Source organism: Pteronotus mesoamericanus, unplaced genomic scaffold, assembly GCF_021234165.1.
Source record: "Pteronotus mesoamericanus isolate MK-2021 breed Mesoamerican mustached bat unplaced genomic scaffold, CSHL_Meso_final contig_265, whole genome shotgun sequence".
NCBI lineage: Eukaryota > Metazoa > Chordata > Mammalia > Chiroptera > Mormoopidae > Pteronotus > Pteronotus mesoamericanus.
In genome coordinates this window covers 159,566-176,756 of record NW_026555113.1, presented here as the reverse complement: position 1 = coordinate 176,756, position 17,191 = coordinate 159,566, and the positions used below count along the sequence as shown (strand labels likewise).

The 17,191-nt window shown below is 54.5% G+C and overlaps 1 protein-coding gene across 3 annotated transcripts in view; it reads right to left on the bottom strand.

Annotated features, from left to right (window-relative positions):
- Positions 1-3,273: 3,273 nt before the first annotated feature.
- Positions 3,274-17,191, bottom strand: part of ACTR3B (actin related protein 3B) — a 45,132-nt gene continuing 31,214 nt past the window's right edge. For all 3 annotated transcript variants that reach the window (XM_054574774.1, XM_054574775.1, XM_054574776.1), the window contains 4 exons: positions 15,822-15,914; positions 5,366-5,491; positions 4,264-4,347; positions 3,274-3,756 (listed from right to left, as the gene is read on the bottom strand). In XM_054574774.1, coding sequence (XP_054430749.1) covers positions 3,661-3,756; positions 4,264-4,347; positions 5,366-5,491; positions 15,822-15,914 — 399 coding nt within the window. In that variant the 3' untranslated portion in view covers positions 3,274-3,660. The remainder of the gene's footprint in view (positions 3,757-4,263; positions 4,348-5,365; positions 5,492-15,821; positions 15,915-17,191) is intronic.

Sequence of the window (17,191 nt, the reverse complement as noted above, 5' to 3'; positions counted from 1 at the left end):
ACACCAAGAGTGGTTCTCGAAAGCTCAGAGGGTTCCACGGGAGCAGGGCCCCAGAACACGCATGACCAGAGCCGAGGACATCCTCACGTGGCCCACAAAGGATGACTCACGGGGGCGGCAGGGGGGGGGGGGGCCGCGTCAAGCACAGGGCGCCTTTTTATTCTGTAGACAGTAAGCGACTGGATGATATCAGCAATGGCACGGCAGGAACAGGGCCTGGAGATGTTCGGACTCCACAACTGTGTATTAGTATCTTTTAAAAAGTAGTGTCTTGCCCTGACCCATGTGGCTCCGTTGGTTGGGCGGCGTCCCGCGAAGCGAAGGGTCGCCGGTTCGGCTCCCGGTCAGGGCCCAGGCCGGGGTGGCAGGATCGGGCCCCGGTCAGGGCGGGTGTGAGACGCAGCCGATCGATCGATCGATGCGTCTCTCACACCGATGTTTCTCCCCCTCCCTTGCTCCCTCCCTCCCTCCCCGCCCCCTCCAAAAATAAATCAATCAAATCCTTTTAAAAATATTTTCTTGCTGGAAGTCCCAAAGACCACTTAGCTCGTGGACCTAAAATTCTCTTTTCTCCACCCAAACCATCTTTTTGATGCCACTCTGACGGGCAGGGCTCTGAGGGCACCACAGGTGCTTTCTCCCGGAGCGACGGCGGCTAAAATTCACTGGACGCTCGCTATGGGCCCTTGTGGCTCTAAGTGCTCAGATGAACAATGCCCTTTTATCACATTTGCCTTATGACACACAATAAAGCCAAGGCACATGGCAAACATCTATCAGCAACGCACTTTGAACAAAAATAAAATTAATTATACATCAAAACCTCCGGTATCAGCAGCTTCCTCGAAGACACGACCAACCGAAGGGTCTGCATCCAGGGGTGTTTTTTCTAGCTCCCCACTGCCGCTCCCGAACGCTACTTGTCAGCATCTCAGAAAATCACTCCGCAGACTCAGGTCCTCGGCTGACACCCCCCGCCCCCGCCCCACTCAGTGGCCGTTAATCTACCTACTTCCATGGGACTGGTTAAGAACGCACACTGAGACCAGATCAAGACTTCTCCGCACCCTCGCGGTGTGATCTCAGCCATGCCGGTGTCTTTCAGCCAGTTTCCTGCCTGGAAAACGGGGACCAGGCCCCGGTCTCACGGGGGCGCTGGCATGCGCAGCCAGCACCCGGCGGGGTTGCCGGCACAGCGTCAGCGCTCAGCTCAGGGCGCCCCCCCACGCCGGCTTCGGGACCCCCGCTCTGCTCTCGCCTCCGAGGCCCCGGGCCCCCCAGCAGACGCCAGCCCCCCGCCAGACCGCCCACCAGACCGCCCACCCGCCACCCTGAACTCCTCCGTGTCCAATGAATTTGACCCCCGCGCGACGACCCTGTTGTCGCCGAGAGGCACTCCACGTCCGTGGCCCGCCTCCGGACCTTGGAGCTTGAGGCCCTCAGCCCCCAGCCCCCTCCCCACCTCTCACTTCCCTTTGCTCCCCGCCTTTCCTGGGCTTCGCAGTGGCCTCAGCCCCAGGGAGCCCCTGGACACCTGTCACCTCACTTGCTGGCTAAACCCCGACCCGAAAGAGGCCACGTGAGGGGCCCCTCCCCTTTCCCCTCTGGGCTCCACAGACACTCGGCGGGGGTCCCCCTGCACGGGCACCTGCCCCTCACACCCCTGGTGCTTTCAGACCGCCCTCCTGCGTCCTCTTGAGGCCCGCCCCCTCCGACGCCGGCTCCTCTCGCTGGCGGTTTTCTCCCTTGCATATGTAGGAACAAAACCTCAGTCTTGCGCAATTCAATCCAGTCTTGGCTAGAAACGTAATAAAAGTGGAAGCGGAAGCCATCAGGAACAGTGGGCAGCGACCCCTGCGTAGAACAGAGGTGTCCCCCCACGGCACTGGCAGAGCAGCCCCGGGCGGCCGCTACCCGCTGTCAGTATGACGACACTAGAGAACATTCGCGCAGCAGTTACCAGACTTCGAGTCAACGCGTCCTGTGACGTCCTCAGCGTCACAAAGTGCAGTTTAGATCGACATCTGCTAAGCAGGGCAAAGCAACTTCCTCCACCATTAGAAAGTGCAACGGTTCCAAAAACTACTGAGTTATAAATTTTAGAACGTTCGTTAAGGTGTGTGTGTGTTGAGATGTTTTTACAGAAAACTTCAGGGAGGCATCTTATCACAGAAGGTTGATTTTACCCATCAGCATCGTTATATGACGGTTGGATTCAATCTGCAGAAAAGGTACACGCAGACTTTCTTAAAATCACTAGCGTAACTAGCAAATCCTTCTTTATGAGGGCAAATTTTGAGAGAATAAAACGTATTTTATGTCCCGGAAGAAATACCATAAACACCGGTTTAAAAAGGAGCCTAGGGCCCTGGGTGGGTGCTCAGTTAGCTGAAGCGTCATCCAACGACGACAGGTCGCGGGTCCAGTGTCGCGGGTCGGGTGCCCCGGTCCGGGCGCCTACGACAGGCGCCTGATGGGCGTTCCCCTCCCTCCCCCCACCTCCTTTCCCCTAAAACAAATAAATAGCGTTATATGAATGGAGTAAACTTATATCTCTTAATTTAGCAAATGACCTTTCAAGCCAGCGACCTACTGAGTAAAGGTCAAAGTACTTACTGAACTCTCGAGGTCGTGAATTCTGAATTCCTCGGAAAAGACCCTGGAAATCACCCGGGGCACCCCTCCCCCCACACACACACTGACCGGGTCACACCGCACCACCTCCGACGGCTGAGCGGTCGCTGCGCACGGGACGGGGCACCCACATCAGTCTAGGAAACTTCCTCCCACAGACTCGGTATGAACCATCAGACCCTCCACGGGTGTGAAGCCAACCCCAACACTGTTTGAAAGAAACATGGGCACCCAGGAGAAAGGCAGCGCGCCCCGCAGGCCATCCTACCGCGAGTCCTCTCCTCCCTGGGCAGGCAGCACCCCGCGCCGCGCGCGCCCGCGACGAGCCGGCACCCCCACCCACACCACGGCCCCCCAGCAGGCTCACGCAAGGACACGGCAGCGCCTGTTACTGGGGACGGCTCTCACGTGACGCTCTGCAGCGCCGAGGCCGCACGTCGCCCCGGCACCACGGAGTCACGGTCCAGCCAACGTGGCCGAGCCCGCAGTCCGATGCCTGTGCCTATGCCCCGACCAGGGCGCGTCCCAGGGAGGGGCCAGGGCGCCTGCCTTGGGGACAGCAGCGTCCGCTCGGGACCAGCCACTGCACCGGCCACCACGAAGTATGGAATGACGGGAAACATGGACATCTATTTGTGTTTCCAGATTATAACGTTTTATTTACAAAAATAGGCTGGAAGGACAGGGTTTACGGCCCCACATTCTTTCAGGGGGGACTAGTTTGCATCATGTTCTAGGCTGTTTTTCCTAATGATTGTTCAAGTTGCAGTTAAACGCCCTCAGAACAGTACTCATCACTAGAAGCTCGGGTGGACGGCAGGGACGTGAGAGGGAGGGAGGCCACGGAGGCGGCACACGATGGCCGTCACTGAGCTGGCGCCGCTGTGCCACCCACACTCAGCGCCACAGGTCCCCTCCTCGACATCGACACCAAACGCCACGTTCACAGGGGCCGCGGTATCTCCGGCTCTGAAGGACACTTGCTCACCGACATGACACTACTGGCTGGCGACGTCATGGCCAGCGCTAAGACATGACCCCAAAGACGGGGTTGTGGCGGCAGATGCTGGGGCCATACTCCTCGTAGTCCTTCTTGGTGTGGCAGACCTGGAAGAACTCGGGCTGAGGGGCAACAACCAGGAGACCGTGAATGTTCCAGAAAAGAAGGCGAGGCAGCAAACTGTCCAGCAAGCGAGCCCCTCCCCTCGTGCAACCTCCCCACCTCCAGACCCAGCTCGGACCACGCTGCCCTGGTCCAGGGCTGGACAACTCGTTTGTTAAAAATCTGTCCAGCCTGTTTAGGACCGACTATGCACTTGCCCTAAATCCGCAATTCGCTATCAGTTCGCACACGTGAGGAGGAGGGTGCGTCGTAAGTGCCTGGGAAAGCCTGGGACCCTATGGCTGACGCGGGCGTCTTAGGTTACATTTGGATTTCACAGCTCGCCACGCTCTCGCCCCTCGTCAGCAAGGACGCGTGAGGACTTCAACGGCCACGTGTGTTCTATCTCGCGGAGTTAAATGTGGGAGTGTTTTGAGCCTCGGCCACTATTGAACCTTCATGAGGCAGTATTTGTCCAAACGCAACAGAGGACCAGCGTGCAGGCATGGCGCCCACGGGGGACTTACCGTGGAGGCGAGCATGGAGCCCCCGAACCACACGGCGTAGCGCTGCATGTGGTGCGTGATCACCTGCACCTCCACGGGCCTGGGCTGCAAAGGAGGGGCGCGGGTCACTCGGGGCAGACCGACGTCTCCGGCCACCTTCCCCCGGACAGACACAGCCTCCTCCCACCCAGACAGCACAGGCTCTCCACGTTCCCGTCCCTCTGTGGCCGCGACGGCCACCTGCTGCCTCAGAAAGGAAGGTTCCGCTGCCAAATCCCCCCGGTCCCCCACCCCGGGCCCCCGGCTCCCCCACACCTAGCTCCCAAGTACCCTGTCCCCCCCACCCCCACTCCAACCCCTGGACCTCCACTCCAGCCCCCCGCCCCCCACACCCTGCCCCCAGCCCCCAGCCCCCAGCCCAGGGTGGTGCAGAGAACAAAGCAGGCAAGTCAGGGAGGGCTTGTTTTTCACACTAAAGGCATTTAAATAAGAATTAAATAATCCATGCAACTAACCCAGTTCATTTTTTTCAACTGAACAAATGTTTTAGTGTTGTAGTAATAATTCCAAATAACACTAAGTATCCCAAAAATGCTGCGAGAAATGACGTTTGCCAACAGTGTGACCAGCAGGTGAGGACATGCGCGTGCTCCTGGTCACCGCGCATGGAGGCCCAAGCTTGCCCTGGGGCCCGGGCGGGGCCTCCGAGCAGGGAGGGCTCTCTCAGGCGGGACCTGCGGGCACTCCCCGAGCGGGTGGGCCGTTTCAGTCCCTGGGGACGTTCCCGAAGGACTCAGCAGCCCTGCCTGTGAAGAGGGCCCCTCTCCGTGGGAGACCGGCCATCACAGGCCTGACCTCACAACCAAGGGCAATCTGGGGGCAGCCAGGGCAGGGGAGCAGACTGCGGCTGTGGCTGCATCGCTGGGCCCGTCGGTCTTCAGGACACACGCGAAGGGGTCCCGCAGCAAACATCGGAGCGCAACCTCGCAGCATGGCTGAGCGGGGATCCGAACACCGCTCTACACCCTGCCGCGTGGGCAGCCGCGCTCCGTGGGCTCCGGGTCAGAGAGAGAGCCAAGGCCGCCCGGGAACAGAGCCTCCCGCACCCCCGCCCGGTCCCCACCTTTATTCTGCCGCCGCTGAGCTCTTCGCTGAGTCTTAGCCTGGCATCCACTACCCTCTTCAAATCTCTCTGCAGCCGACGTCCAAAATCCCTGAACATGGTCGAGCCGCCCGAAAGAACGACATTCTAGAAAACACAAAGCAGGGGGTTTCCTTGGGTGGGCCGCCCGCCTGCCCCCCCCAGCTCCCCATGCGCCTGGTCACCCACAGGACCAGCGCATTTCAGTCCAGCGAAGCTCAGGGGCACCGCCAAAGAGGGGCGCGCGGCGCTTCCCCAGCTCACGAACCCTCCCCGCAGCTCTCCTCCTCAATCACAGCCCAGGGAACCGAGGAGGCCGTCTGCCGTGTGCCCGCCGCTTCCTATTCGGTCACCACGTCTTAGAACAGGACGCAAGTGGCATCCGGCTCGTGCACTAACGGCTGGTCAGACCGGCCGACTGTTTTCTGGGGGGAGAGGCCTCGGCTTACAGCCAAGCAAGAGCGGATCCCAGGCCGAGGGGGCAGGGACGGCGCCTGCCTGAAATCAGACGCTTTTAAGGTGCTCTGCTGAAGTGCTTTGTTTTGGGTTTTTTGGGGAGTCTTTTGCTATTGTTTTTCATTTACTTTTATTTCTTAAACTCCACAGCAGAGAGCTGCTCTGGAACCTTCTTTCCTGGCTAGGAGGACCCATCCCTGCTCCACCGCAGGGAGCTCGGAGGCTTGGCCTCCCGACCGCCTTGGCGATGGCCGAGGGGGTGGCCTGCCGACGAGCTTCCGGCGCCACAGCCCCCTCCGCGTGGCTCTGAGTCTCCTCCTCCTGTGCACGGCCGTCCAAGAGGGGGAGCTGCTTGTAACCGAAACACAGGAAACACCGAGAACCTCACCGCTGGGCTGCTGCCCTTTTGCAGGGTAACCTGAAGGGTGCGTGATCCCTTCGTGCCCGTAAGCAACCCGCACTGCAACGTCACTACAGCGCAACAGCCCCCAGAGCCAGCCGTGCCCCAGGGTCCCGCGGTTTCACGCGGAGGTGCCTCGCTCCACTCCAGGCCCCCCAGGCCCGGAGGCAAGGGCTGTGGGAGGCGGTTCACGTCGCCCCCTTCTGGGGCGGCTGGTGGAGCCCTACACCAAGGATCTGAGGAGGGGCTGTTCCCCAGGTCTCAGCGTCAGGAAGAGCCGCACCTCACGGGAGGACGCACTGGCCCCGCTCTGGTTGCGGGAGGCTCTGGGGCACGTGGGCCCTTCTACTGTTTCGGCTCGCCCTGGGCCACAGGTTCAAATGTGAGGCTTAAAACTAAAGGACTGCAGAAAAAATGTCTTTAATCTTCATGAATATGATATAGGCAAAAATGTCTTTGATGGGAGATAAAAACAATGAACCATAAAGATAAAAATTGGTTTAATTTATAACAGCTGAAAGAAGAAGGTAAGAACCGGTAATAAATAGGTATGATAAAGTAAAAACCCATTAATGTGAGAAATTTTCGCCCAAAGCTACCTATGACCTACAGCAACCTGGTAAATTACACCTTTGCTGCAAAACTAAAACCTTTATCTATTCCTACCTGCCCCCCACAATCCCAGGCGCTCTACCTATCCACGCGCGACCAAATGTAACGGTGCTGACTCCCAGATTCATGTTACCAGTTTAAAGAAATCCTGCCTGAACTGGACTGCCCGACCAACAGAGCGCGTGAAACTTCAAATTCCGTGGCAGTGGGGCAGGTGGCGTGTGCCGTGGACAGCCAGGCCAAGACTGTGGACCACGCCTGCAGAGTGACACCTCCTCCTCCTGTCCCCAGACCACAGTTCCTCCCCCGTTACAAGTAAGGTGCGAGGCCAAGCACTCGCTGCATCAGTTACTGTTTCCCTCTTTCCTGTACTTTTTTTTTTTTTTAAGATTTTATTTATTTTTAGAGAGAGGAAAAAGAAGGAAGAGGGGGGAGAAACATCTATGTGAGAGAGAAGCATCAATCGGGTGCCTCTTGCACACCTCCAGCCAGGGACCTGGCCTGCAACCCAGGCATGTGCCCTGGCTGGGAATCAAACCGGCGACCTTTGTTTTACAGAACATGCAACCCACTGAGCCACACCAGTCAGGGCTCCCCCTTATTTCTGACTGGGAAGTTAACTCCACATTGAACGTCATCTTTAAACCTATTTCAAGGTCAGAATGCACCACTAGTTGAACGCACTGCCAAGGACGTCTGGTATCTGTTGACATCAGCTCCAATAACAGCGCCAGATCTGAGAGGGCACTTTCCCTGGGGCGGGTATCACGGTAACCGCCCGGCAACAGCCCACCAGCATACACCATTCCATCCCCCTGCACGAGTTACGGAGACAACGGGCCGTCCCCCGGCTGAGCAAGGCAGGGCCCGCTATCGCTCAAGCTCCCGGCTGCACCGGGGTGAAACGTCTCTGCTAAGATAGGGCCAGGACTGGGGTTCGAGCCGAATGACTGAGTGCAGTGCCCACTGACGCCTCGTGGCCCCTGAACGCCTGCCTGCCTGCCTGCCTGCCCTGAGGTGCTGCCTCCTGGTTCAGATCCAGTCTTCACATTGAACCGAGCCTGTTCTTTGTTAGAGAAATTTCGCCTTTACAACACCGCTCATTTCGCGCAGCTCGATGTCCGGAAGACGCCACGCCGGCTGCAGCGGCTCAGCGCTTCCAGTTGAGCCCCGCGGCCTTTGCCATGTCCTACGAGAGCTTCCGGGACCCACAGCAGGTGTTCGCCAGAGAAGAAACATGGCGGTGAAGCCGCCCTCTGCTCTGACGCACCACTCCGGGCGCTCGCAGGGGCCCAGGCCTCCTGAAAACACACTCCCCCCTCCCCCACGCATGGGATACGACACACTGGGACGGAGCCCTCCTGGTGATGAGGGGTCAACTGTGGGGTAGGTCGCCCACATCAGCCACAGACAACGGAGAACCAACGATGCTTTTCATAACTCATCAGAGCGGCCTTCTGATGACTGATCAATACTGCTTTCAAGGAAAGATCTTGATCAAAAGAGGATCATGTTAAAAAAAAAATACCATACACAGAGTGACTTTATAAGGGAGCTAGAGTGCCCTGGCCGCTGTGGCTCAGTGGACTGAGTACCCACCAGCCAACCAAAGGGTCACCTGTTCCATTCCCAGTCAGGGCACAGGCCTGGGTTGCGGGCCAGGTCCCCAGCAGGGGGTGTGCGAGAGGCAACCACTGATGTTTCTCTCCCTCCCTTCCCCTCTCTAAAAATAAATAAATAAAATCTTTAAAAAAAAAATAAAAGGGAGCTGGAGCTGCCCCCCAGAGGGACTGCCCTGCACGCCTGGTGCCTCAGACAGAACCCTGGATGTTACCACGGGACAAAGTGCCCTTTGCAGGGGGCGGGGCGGGGGCGGGGGCGGGGGCGGGCGGGGGGGGGGCCTGCAGCCGCGGTGGATCCCAAAGGACCGTTCAGGAGGGTAACAGGAACGCAGCTCTTACGACTACCGGCCTGATGGCTGCCAGCCTGAGAACCAGAAACACTGCTGAGAAGCAGCGCCATGACGTGAGCTGCTCTGCGCCAGCAGCGCCCTCCCGCAGTGGGGTCGCTGCCCCCTTCCCGTCTGTCGCGCTGCCTTGCTCCTAAGTTCCCCCCGCCTCTGTCAACAAGACCTGGGCTTCTGCCTGAATCAGTGCTTCCTGAGCAGCTGTTCTTTGCTCTCCAATAAACGCCCGTTGCCTCTCGCTTTGAAAAGCGTTTTGTCTCCATGGTTAACATCTAATAGAGCAAAACACATCACACCCAACGCAGCAAGAATTAAAGGAAGGCCCCGGACTTTTCAAGTCCCGTTCAGGGAAAGGGACTAGGCAAGTTCTTGCAGTCACCAGCCAGGATGCACAGTGCAAACAGGAAATCAGAAATTAAGTGTTACAATAACTAATCAAGGAAAACCATTCTCACCACAACGCTCAACTATGAAGATACACCTTTCCCCTCACCCCAATCAAAATGTTAATGCAAAGTCCTCGCGTGCCCAGAAAGCAGGCCGGGCCTCACGTCGCTGCCTCCAGCGCGCGGCTCCTACGCCCGAAAACACGAAACACAGAACGAACGGCCGCGAAGCCGGCCCCGCAGTCCACCCCAAGGGACCCCAGTGACTGCTCAGAGGACAGTGCCAACGGCTTCAATTTGGCTTATAGGTTTATCATCACCTGCGCTCGCTTCACTCTCAGCGGGAGGAAAACAACGAAAAGTGAAATTATCCATAAATTTACTTCCGGTTCATTTCCAAGTAAAGCCACAGCGCTTATTTTGATTATTCTGTACCCCAGAAACACGAACCCTCAGCCTAACAGGATTCTTAATTTCCACGGGAAGGAGTTAGGTAAACGTGCTCCTAAGGAGGCCTTTAAGTAAGATATCGCACACCGAACTGTAATATTCTAAACGCGAACGCCTTAGTTACAGAAGAGCCGCTGGCACTGCCTCCCCCGCGGCAGCGCACGGCTCAGCGCGGCCTCTCCAGGGGAGGCTTTGAACCCGCGGCGCGCGCTGGGCCGCTGCAACGCCGGCGGAGCAGACCTTCCGCACGCTTTTCACGGAGATTCTAGACTCGGTCTTGTCTGAGCCACAACTCCGCGAGCATCAGACAGAGGGCCCCACTCTCCGCCCATCCCCTCCCCGGCACCGACACCCCCGCCCCCACAGCCCCGCGTGGTCTCAGGCGCCGCGCGTCCTCACTTGACTCACCTGTGTCTGACACCCCCACCGCGCCGCGTTCCCGTAGACGCTGCATGTTCCCACGTGACTCACCTGGGCCTGGCACACCCTCCCCCGGTTCCGCGTTCTCTACACACTGCGTGTTCCCACGTGATGCTGCGTCTTCCCACGTCACTCGCCTGTGCCCAACCCCGCCCTCCCACGTTCTCCTAGACGCCTCATGTCCCCACGTGACTCATCTGTGCCTGACACCCCTGCCCCACAGACGCGGGATGGAGCATTCAGTCCTATTAAAAAGGTTTTGAAGAATGGTAATTCAGAAAATGTTCACAATACTAATATACAAGATACAAAGTATAAATATAGCCTGACAGGTCTACCTATATTTAAGAATAAAACATAAAATATTCAATAATAACTGATAAGCGGTGGGGGAAGAGGAGAGACTTCTGTTTTCTTTATTAAAGATTGTGGTTCCCCTCAACCTCTCTAAATGCATTTTAAGCTGGAAATAATATTCTTTGCTCATCTGTAAAGACTGAACATTTTTCACGATAATGGCCCTTCGCAAGGCAGCCCCCGGGCCTGAGCGGCCGGGGCGGGGCTCCCTGAGGCCCCGCCCACCCGCCTTTCCACCGCCCTCCGCACCGCAGCCACACCTTGCTTTGCCGCCCAGGTGTCCTTCCGGGGTGTCAAGTGACAGCCTCCGGTGTAAGTGACCGCTCCAGAAGCAGGGGCCTGTCTCTACGCCAGTGAAACATCACACTCACACCACTGCAAACACCACGTATCACCTGTCCGTCCGGAATTTAAGTCAGAAAGACTCTTAACACCCCATACTGTTTAAAAAAATAAACGACGAAAATCCCCCTTGCTGTAAAGCTAAGCATATTCGTGCGGGAGGCGCTGCCCTGAATCCAGTGTGCCGGACGCGGTGCCACCTCCTGGCCGCGCCAGGTGACGTTAACCCCGTAACCGACCCCCCAGTCCACCGCAGAGCGACGTCAGCGCCCGCCCGCCGCAGGGTGAGAAGGCGGCTGTCAGGAGCCCCTGGCGCCGTCCCTGCGCTGCGGTGCTGGGGGGCTGTCCCTCTTTAGGGACGAGGAATTCTGTGTGCCGGACCCGGACCCAGGGCCTGCGGTGCCAGCAAAGCCGGAGAGCGCGAGCCCGCTTCTAAGACCCGAGCAGTGCCCGTCCAGGAGCGCGAGAGGAAGGGCCGCGGAATCCCGGGGCTGGCCCGGGACAGCGGCCGGTCCCAGGCAAGGAACGGCCGGGTCTCCGCCTCGGGGGAGCTGTCCCACGCCCGACCCGCCCGCGCATTTGTCTAATACCAGAACCTCCCCTGCACACAGGCCCGCTTTGAAAAGGGTTGAACACCCCCAATGACATCTACCTTGAAGTGTCTATTTTTCTCACATATTAAAGACATTTGAACTCATTCAACATTAAAAATGAAAAATGATATATATAACTCATTTATTCTGCAACCTGCTTCTCTACTTAAAAGGCATGAACACAACTATAATACGAACCCGATTCAGGCAATTTTGTTAAAAGAGTCATTCCCTGAATTACATCAAAATGTGTTCACACCTGCTTGACAAACATAACGAATAACAATTTTTCACTCCCAACCCACGGCTACAGCAGGTTTCCAACTGTTTTACCGCTGCCCAGCCCCCACCACCACTTCGAAGCCTCTGGGCCCCCCCACCCCCAACAGACTTCTGAAACAGCGGCCAGCTCGCCTACCTCTGTGAGTTGAGTCCCCCCACCTGGCGGTGTCCCCGCCCACCCCTGCAGGCCACGCCCTGGGACTGAGCTCCAATGCCACCTTCTCTCAGTGATCGCACTTTGTGTGACTCATCTGAATGATATTTAGCTTGTAGTGGTTCCCATTAGAATTATTTTGGCATTATTTTTAGCTTTTTTATAAGCTCTTGAAGACAAGAACCTTCTCTCATACATACCTGAATCCTCTGGTTTAACAACAATAGCGTCTTGTACTTGGTAGGCCCTCGGGTATCTGATAAACGGAATTCAGGAATGAAGACATCCAGTTGCATAATAAAGCAACTCAAAATCAGCCTGGGCCTCAGGTAAAGAAGGCCACTAAATGCTAAGGTGAGGCCAGCTGCTATCAGTGCTTCTCAATTTAGGTGCACATTCCAATCACCTGGGCCCCACCAGGCCCAGCGCCATCAGCATCCCTGGGGGCGGGACCAGAAGTCGGCTTCGGCACTCCCCGGGAGCGACGCCCGTTTGTTTTAAGCAGCACCTGCTCCCTGTAAAGACCTGGCCTTAGGGGACATCACAGGCCCGAGACACAGTTCTCACACAAGAGCCCCCCCAGCCCAAGGCCCTCGGGCGCCGACCTCCACGCTGTACTTAGAGGCTGCAAACAGCCCTTACCTACAGGCCAGACAGAAATAAAAATTGGGTTATGTACGACTACTCTCTTCTAAAAAGAACTGTCCTTCCTCAGAGACTCTCAGCTCCAAAGCCCCTCGCATCCTCCCCACCACCGTCCACACACCCTCGCCCAGCGGTGCGGCCAGGTGGCCGCTCCTGAGCAGCAAGGCAGCCAATTCAGGGGGCTGCGGCCGGGCCCTGCCACCAGCACCCCCACCCCCTGCCACCAGCTCGCCCGCCACAGAGCCTGCACCCGGGTCCAGGCAAGTCTGCAAGGACAGCAGTCCGGGCCTGGCCGGTCCGGATGGCACCTCTAGAATTTTAGTTTGTTTTTTTCTCCCATAAAGAGGGGTTCAAGTAGGAAATTTTTTCTGATAATAAAAATAACACTTTTTAACTATAAAATTTCAAACAATTTTAAATGACAAAAACTATAAAGTAAAAGTTATCCCTCTGCCACCCCAAAGACATCTTATTTAAGAGTTTAGTATACAGAGAGTCTAGTCAAGGTGGCTCGAATCCTCCCACAACCACATCAAAATTACAACTTAACTACAGAATCACCACCACTTGAGAACCGCCTGAAATATAGCTGAAGAGAAGTCCTATAAAACTAAGGGTTTAAAGAATAAGCCACGTCAAGGCTGGGATTCCACGATGGAATAGGTGAAGCGGAGGACTGAATCAACGATTTGGATGAAAAAGATGCAGGAAAAAACCCAATCAGAAGAGCAAAAAGAAAAAAAGAATCCAAACAAAATGAGGACAGTACAAGGAGCCTCCGGGACAACTGCCAATGTACCAACATTCGCATCACGGGGGAGCCAGAAGGAGAAGAGAAACCAAGGAAATGAAAACCCGGGTGAAAAAATGATGATGGAAAACTCCCCTCTCCTGGTGAAGGAAACAGACATGCAAGTCCAGGAAGCACAGAGAGTCCCACACAAGAGGAACCCAAACAGGCCCGCACCGACACACATCATAATTAAAATGCCAAAGGTTAAAGACAAAGAGAGAACCTTAAAAGCAGTGAGAGGAAAGCAGCTGGTTACTGACAGGGGAGCTGCCATAAGACCTCCAGCGGATTTCTCAACAGAGGCTGAGCAGGCCAGCAGGGCTGGCGAGAAGTATTCAAAGCAAAAAAAAGCAGGGACCTACAGCCAAGAATGCTCTACCCAGCAAAGCTATCACTTAGAACCAAAGGGCAGATAATGAGCTTCCCAGACAAAATAAATAAATAAATAAACCCTAAAAGAGTTCATCACCACCAAACCAGTATTAGAAGAAATGTTAAGTGGTCTTTTTTAGGAAGAAAAAAAAGATAAAAATATGTATACATGAGAATACCACAATGGCAATAAAGGCGTATGTATCAATAATACATACTTTAAATGCAAATGGCTTAAATGCTCCAAGTAAAAGACACACCATGGCTGAATGGATAACAAGACCCTTCCATAAGCTGCCCAGAAGAGAATCACTTCAGGTTGAAAGACACAGACAGACTGAAAGTAAAGGGATGGAAAGTGATATTTCATGAAAACAAAAACAAAAAAACAAAACAAACTAGGGTAGCAACACTTGTACCAGATACAACAGATTTTACAACAAAGGTTATACAACAAGAGACAAAGAAGGACCCCACAATTCCACTTCTGGGTATTTAAGAACCACAAAACACTAAATCAAAAAGATATATACATCCATATGTTCGCTGCAGCATTATTTACAACAGTCAAGATAGGGAAGCAACCTAAATGCCCACCAGCAGATGAGAGGGTAAAGTGGCACATGCACACAACGGACGACTTAGCCAAAAAAAAGAAAATGAAATCTTGCCGTCTGCCACAACAGGGATGATCTCGAGGGTACTGTGCTGAGTGAAGTAAGTCGGACAGAGGAAGACAAAGCCTTCTGATTTCACTTATACGTGGAATCTAAAAATAACAAAGCAAACAAACAAGCAGAAGAGAAACAAACTCAGAGAGAGCACATTTTCACAGATGCCAGATGGGAGGGGCGGGAGGGGGGCCGGGTGAAGAAAAGGAACAGATGAAGAAGTACAGACTGGCAGCCACAGAGATGTCACGGGGATGTAACATACAGCACAGGGAGCGCCGTCGGCAACACGGCACTGACTATGTGTGGGGTCAGGTGGGTACTAGATCCATGGGGGTGATCACTTCTGTTTACTCACTGTACATCAATAACTGGAAAGGAGAAAGTTATTCCAAGTTAAAAAAGGATTAAAGAACTGACATACCCCCCCCAAAAAATTTAGCATATATCATTCAGAACCTTTCCTTCTATATATATATGCAAACTATATTTTTACACAAAGCAAAATACGGTATGTAAATTTTACAATCTGCTTTTCACTTAGCAATATACACTGGTATCTTTCCATTTGAATTTACATGGATTTACCTCATTTAAAGGCTCCATCTTACAGATGAAAAAAACTTATCACGGCCTCTCTACAGAGCCCGATCCCCTCCTCTCCGCAGCGCACGCCGGCCCGGTGCGCGCGGTGGGGCGCGGCCCTGAGGCTGGGCCGGGAGCCGGGGCCTCACACAGACGCGCCGGTAAGTCAGAGGTGAAGGCTGCTGCCTGACCTGCCTCTCCACTCAGTATCTGACCGTCAGCAGTATCTCCTTTTATCCTATAATCACATGGATCGGCATTTTTCTCAAGTTTCAAAATTCCTGTGATTAAAGAATTTGGGGGGAAAAACACCGCATGAGTGTTTCTACTGGGTTGTTCCATGTCAGGCTCTGACTTCCTCCAGCGACACCGCTTGGGCACTGAACTAGAACCCGCATCCAACAGAACAGCACGAGAGGACAGATCACTTTTATCTTAAGCAATACATAGAGTTAACATTGTCCAATTTAATACACAGCTTGTGCCCTGGCTGGGGTGGCTCCGTGGACTGAGCGCCAGCCTGCGAACCGGCAGGTTGCCAGTTTGATTCCCAGTCAGGGCACAGGCCTGGGTTGTACGTCAGGTCCCCAGTAGGGGGCGTGTGAGAGGCAACGATAGATGTGTCTCTCACACATCGGTATTTCTCTTCTTGTCTTTCTCCCTTCCCTTCTCGTAAAAATAAGTATCTTTAAAATACACCTTGCCAGCTAAGAATAAAAGATAGTAGAATGCTTAAATACTTCCAGGTTCCAAGTAGTACTTGCAAACATTTAAGGCATCCACACTCTAAGAAAAGCCCTTTGCCATCACACTAGCCTTTAGCACGGCCTCGGAGACAGGAGGGGACACAGGGACGCCTGCACGTCGAGGTCCTCAGCCTGCTGTACAGACGCCGGGCCCCTGACGGCCGACTGAGCTCACGGCGCCGGGCTGACCTGAGCGCGCGGTTCGTACCTTGTAGAGCGGACGGCGCACGTCGATGGGGCAGTTCTGGATTACTTCATCCACAACATCCGAGATGGATTCCATGAAATCTGGGTTGGCAAACTGCATTTTATACAAACACAAAGAAACATGACACATTTCCTCAATAGGACAAAACAAAAATACTTCTTAAAAAGTAACCAACAAATACCTTTAAACACTGCACATGGGAACAAACAATAGCTCGAATGCCGCCCATGTGACTGTGCTGTGCATGGGCCAGTGACAGCATGTGCCCTCAAGAGAGGAAGGAAAACGACCAAACAGCAACATAAGCAGAGCAGCCCGCGCGGCCAACACAGGGAAACGAGCCGGTAAGAGGCTGCCAAAAGCAAGTGCGTGATGCATGTGATATAATGAGAAACACTGTGAGCACATAATGAGCACATCAGTGGTGACACTAATTTATGAAAAAATTAGCCAGGATAACAAGGAAAAAACAGAGCCAGTGAAAGGTCCTACATGGTGCCTTTAAAATGAAGCGGCATCACAGTCTTGTTGCTGAGGAAACAGCCTTAGCTTCAAGTCCCTAAATTACATAAGCTAAAGGATAACTAATTCCATTACATTTGCAATATGTTTTGAAATCAAGGAAAGCTCTGCGATGCACTGGCGCTGAGGGAGGGAGAGGCAGTGTCCAGCTGCGGGCCAGCTGCTCCCCGGACACGCTCAGGTTCCCGTATCTCCTATCAGTACTACCAAGGGCACGCGCTGACGAGTGGGACACCGAGGGAGTATGGTACCGCACACATTTTGTGCCAATTCCCTGTACAAAACAGTCACATGTACATCTAAAAATAGGCAGCGGTTTGCAACCTACCTATTGAATACAAACTGAATCAAGCAGGAAGATAAACCAAATTATTTTAAAAATGCATTTTATTGAAACCTTAATTACTGCTTCTACAAAAGTACCCGTGGTAATTTGTGACCACCTGCTAAAGTGGTAATAGCTGTGACTGTCACAGAGCGACTCCCAGTGGGAATGCCAGTCCTCGGACGGAAGCTGTACCCACAGTGGCCGGCGGCCGGGACACAGCAGGCAGGTGTCGTGGGTGAAAGGCTGGCACCCAGGGGAAAGGTTACGTAATCCCACTTTACACAGAGGCAACTTGCCCTCGCTCCCTGAGACCAACTCCTTGTCCTATCAGCGTACAACTCATTTCAACTCCATTAGCTTTGTTGCTCCTCAAACTTCCTCCTCACCGCTTGCGGCATCATCAGTCACTAACTATTGACGGATAATTGAGTCCACAGAGAGGCAAAGGGAACCCCCCAATCAAGCAGACAGAGAGATGCCACGAGCACCCCAGCTGGCCTCGCTTAGAGGTGGTCAGCTC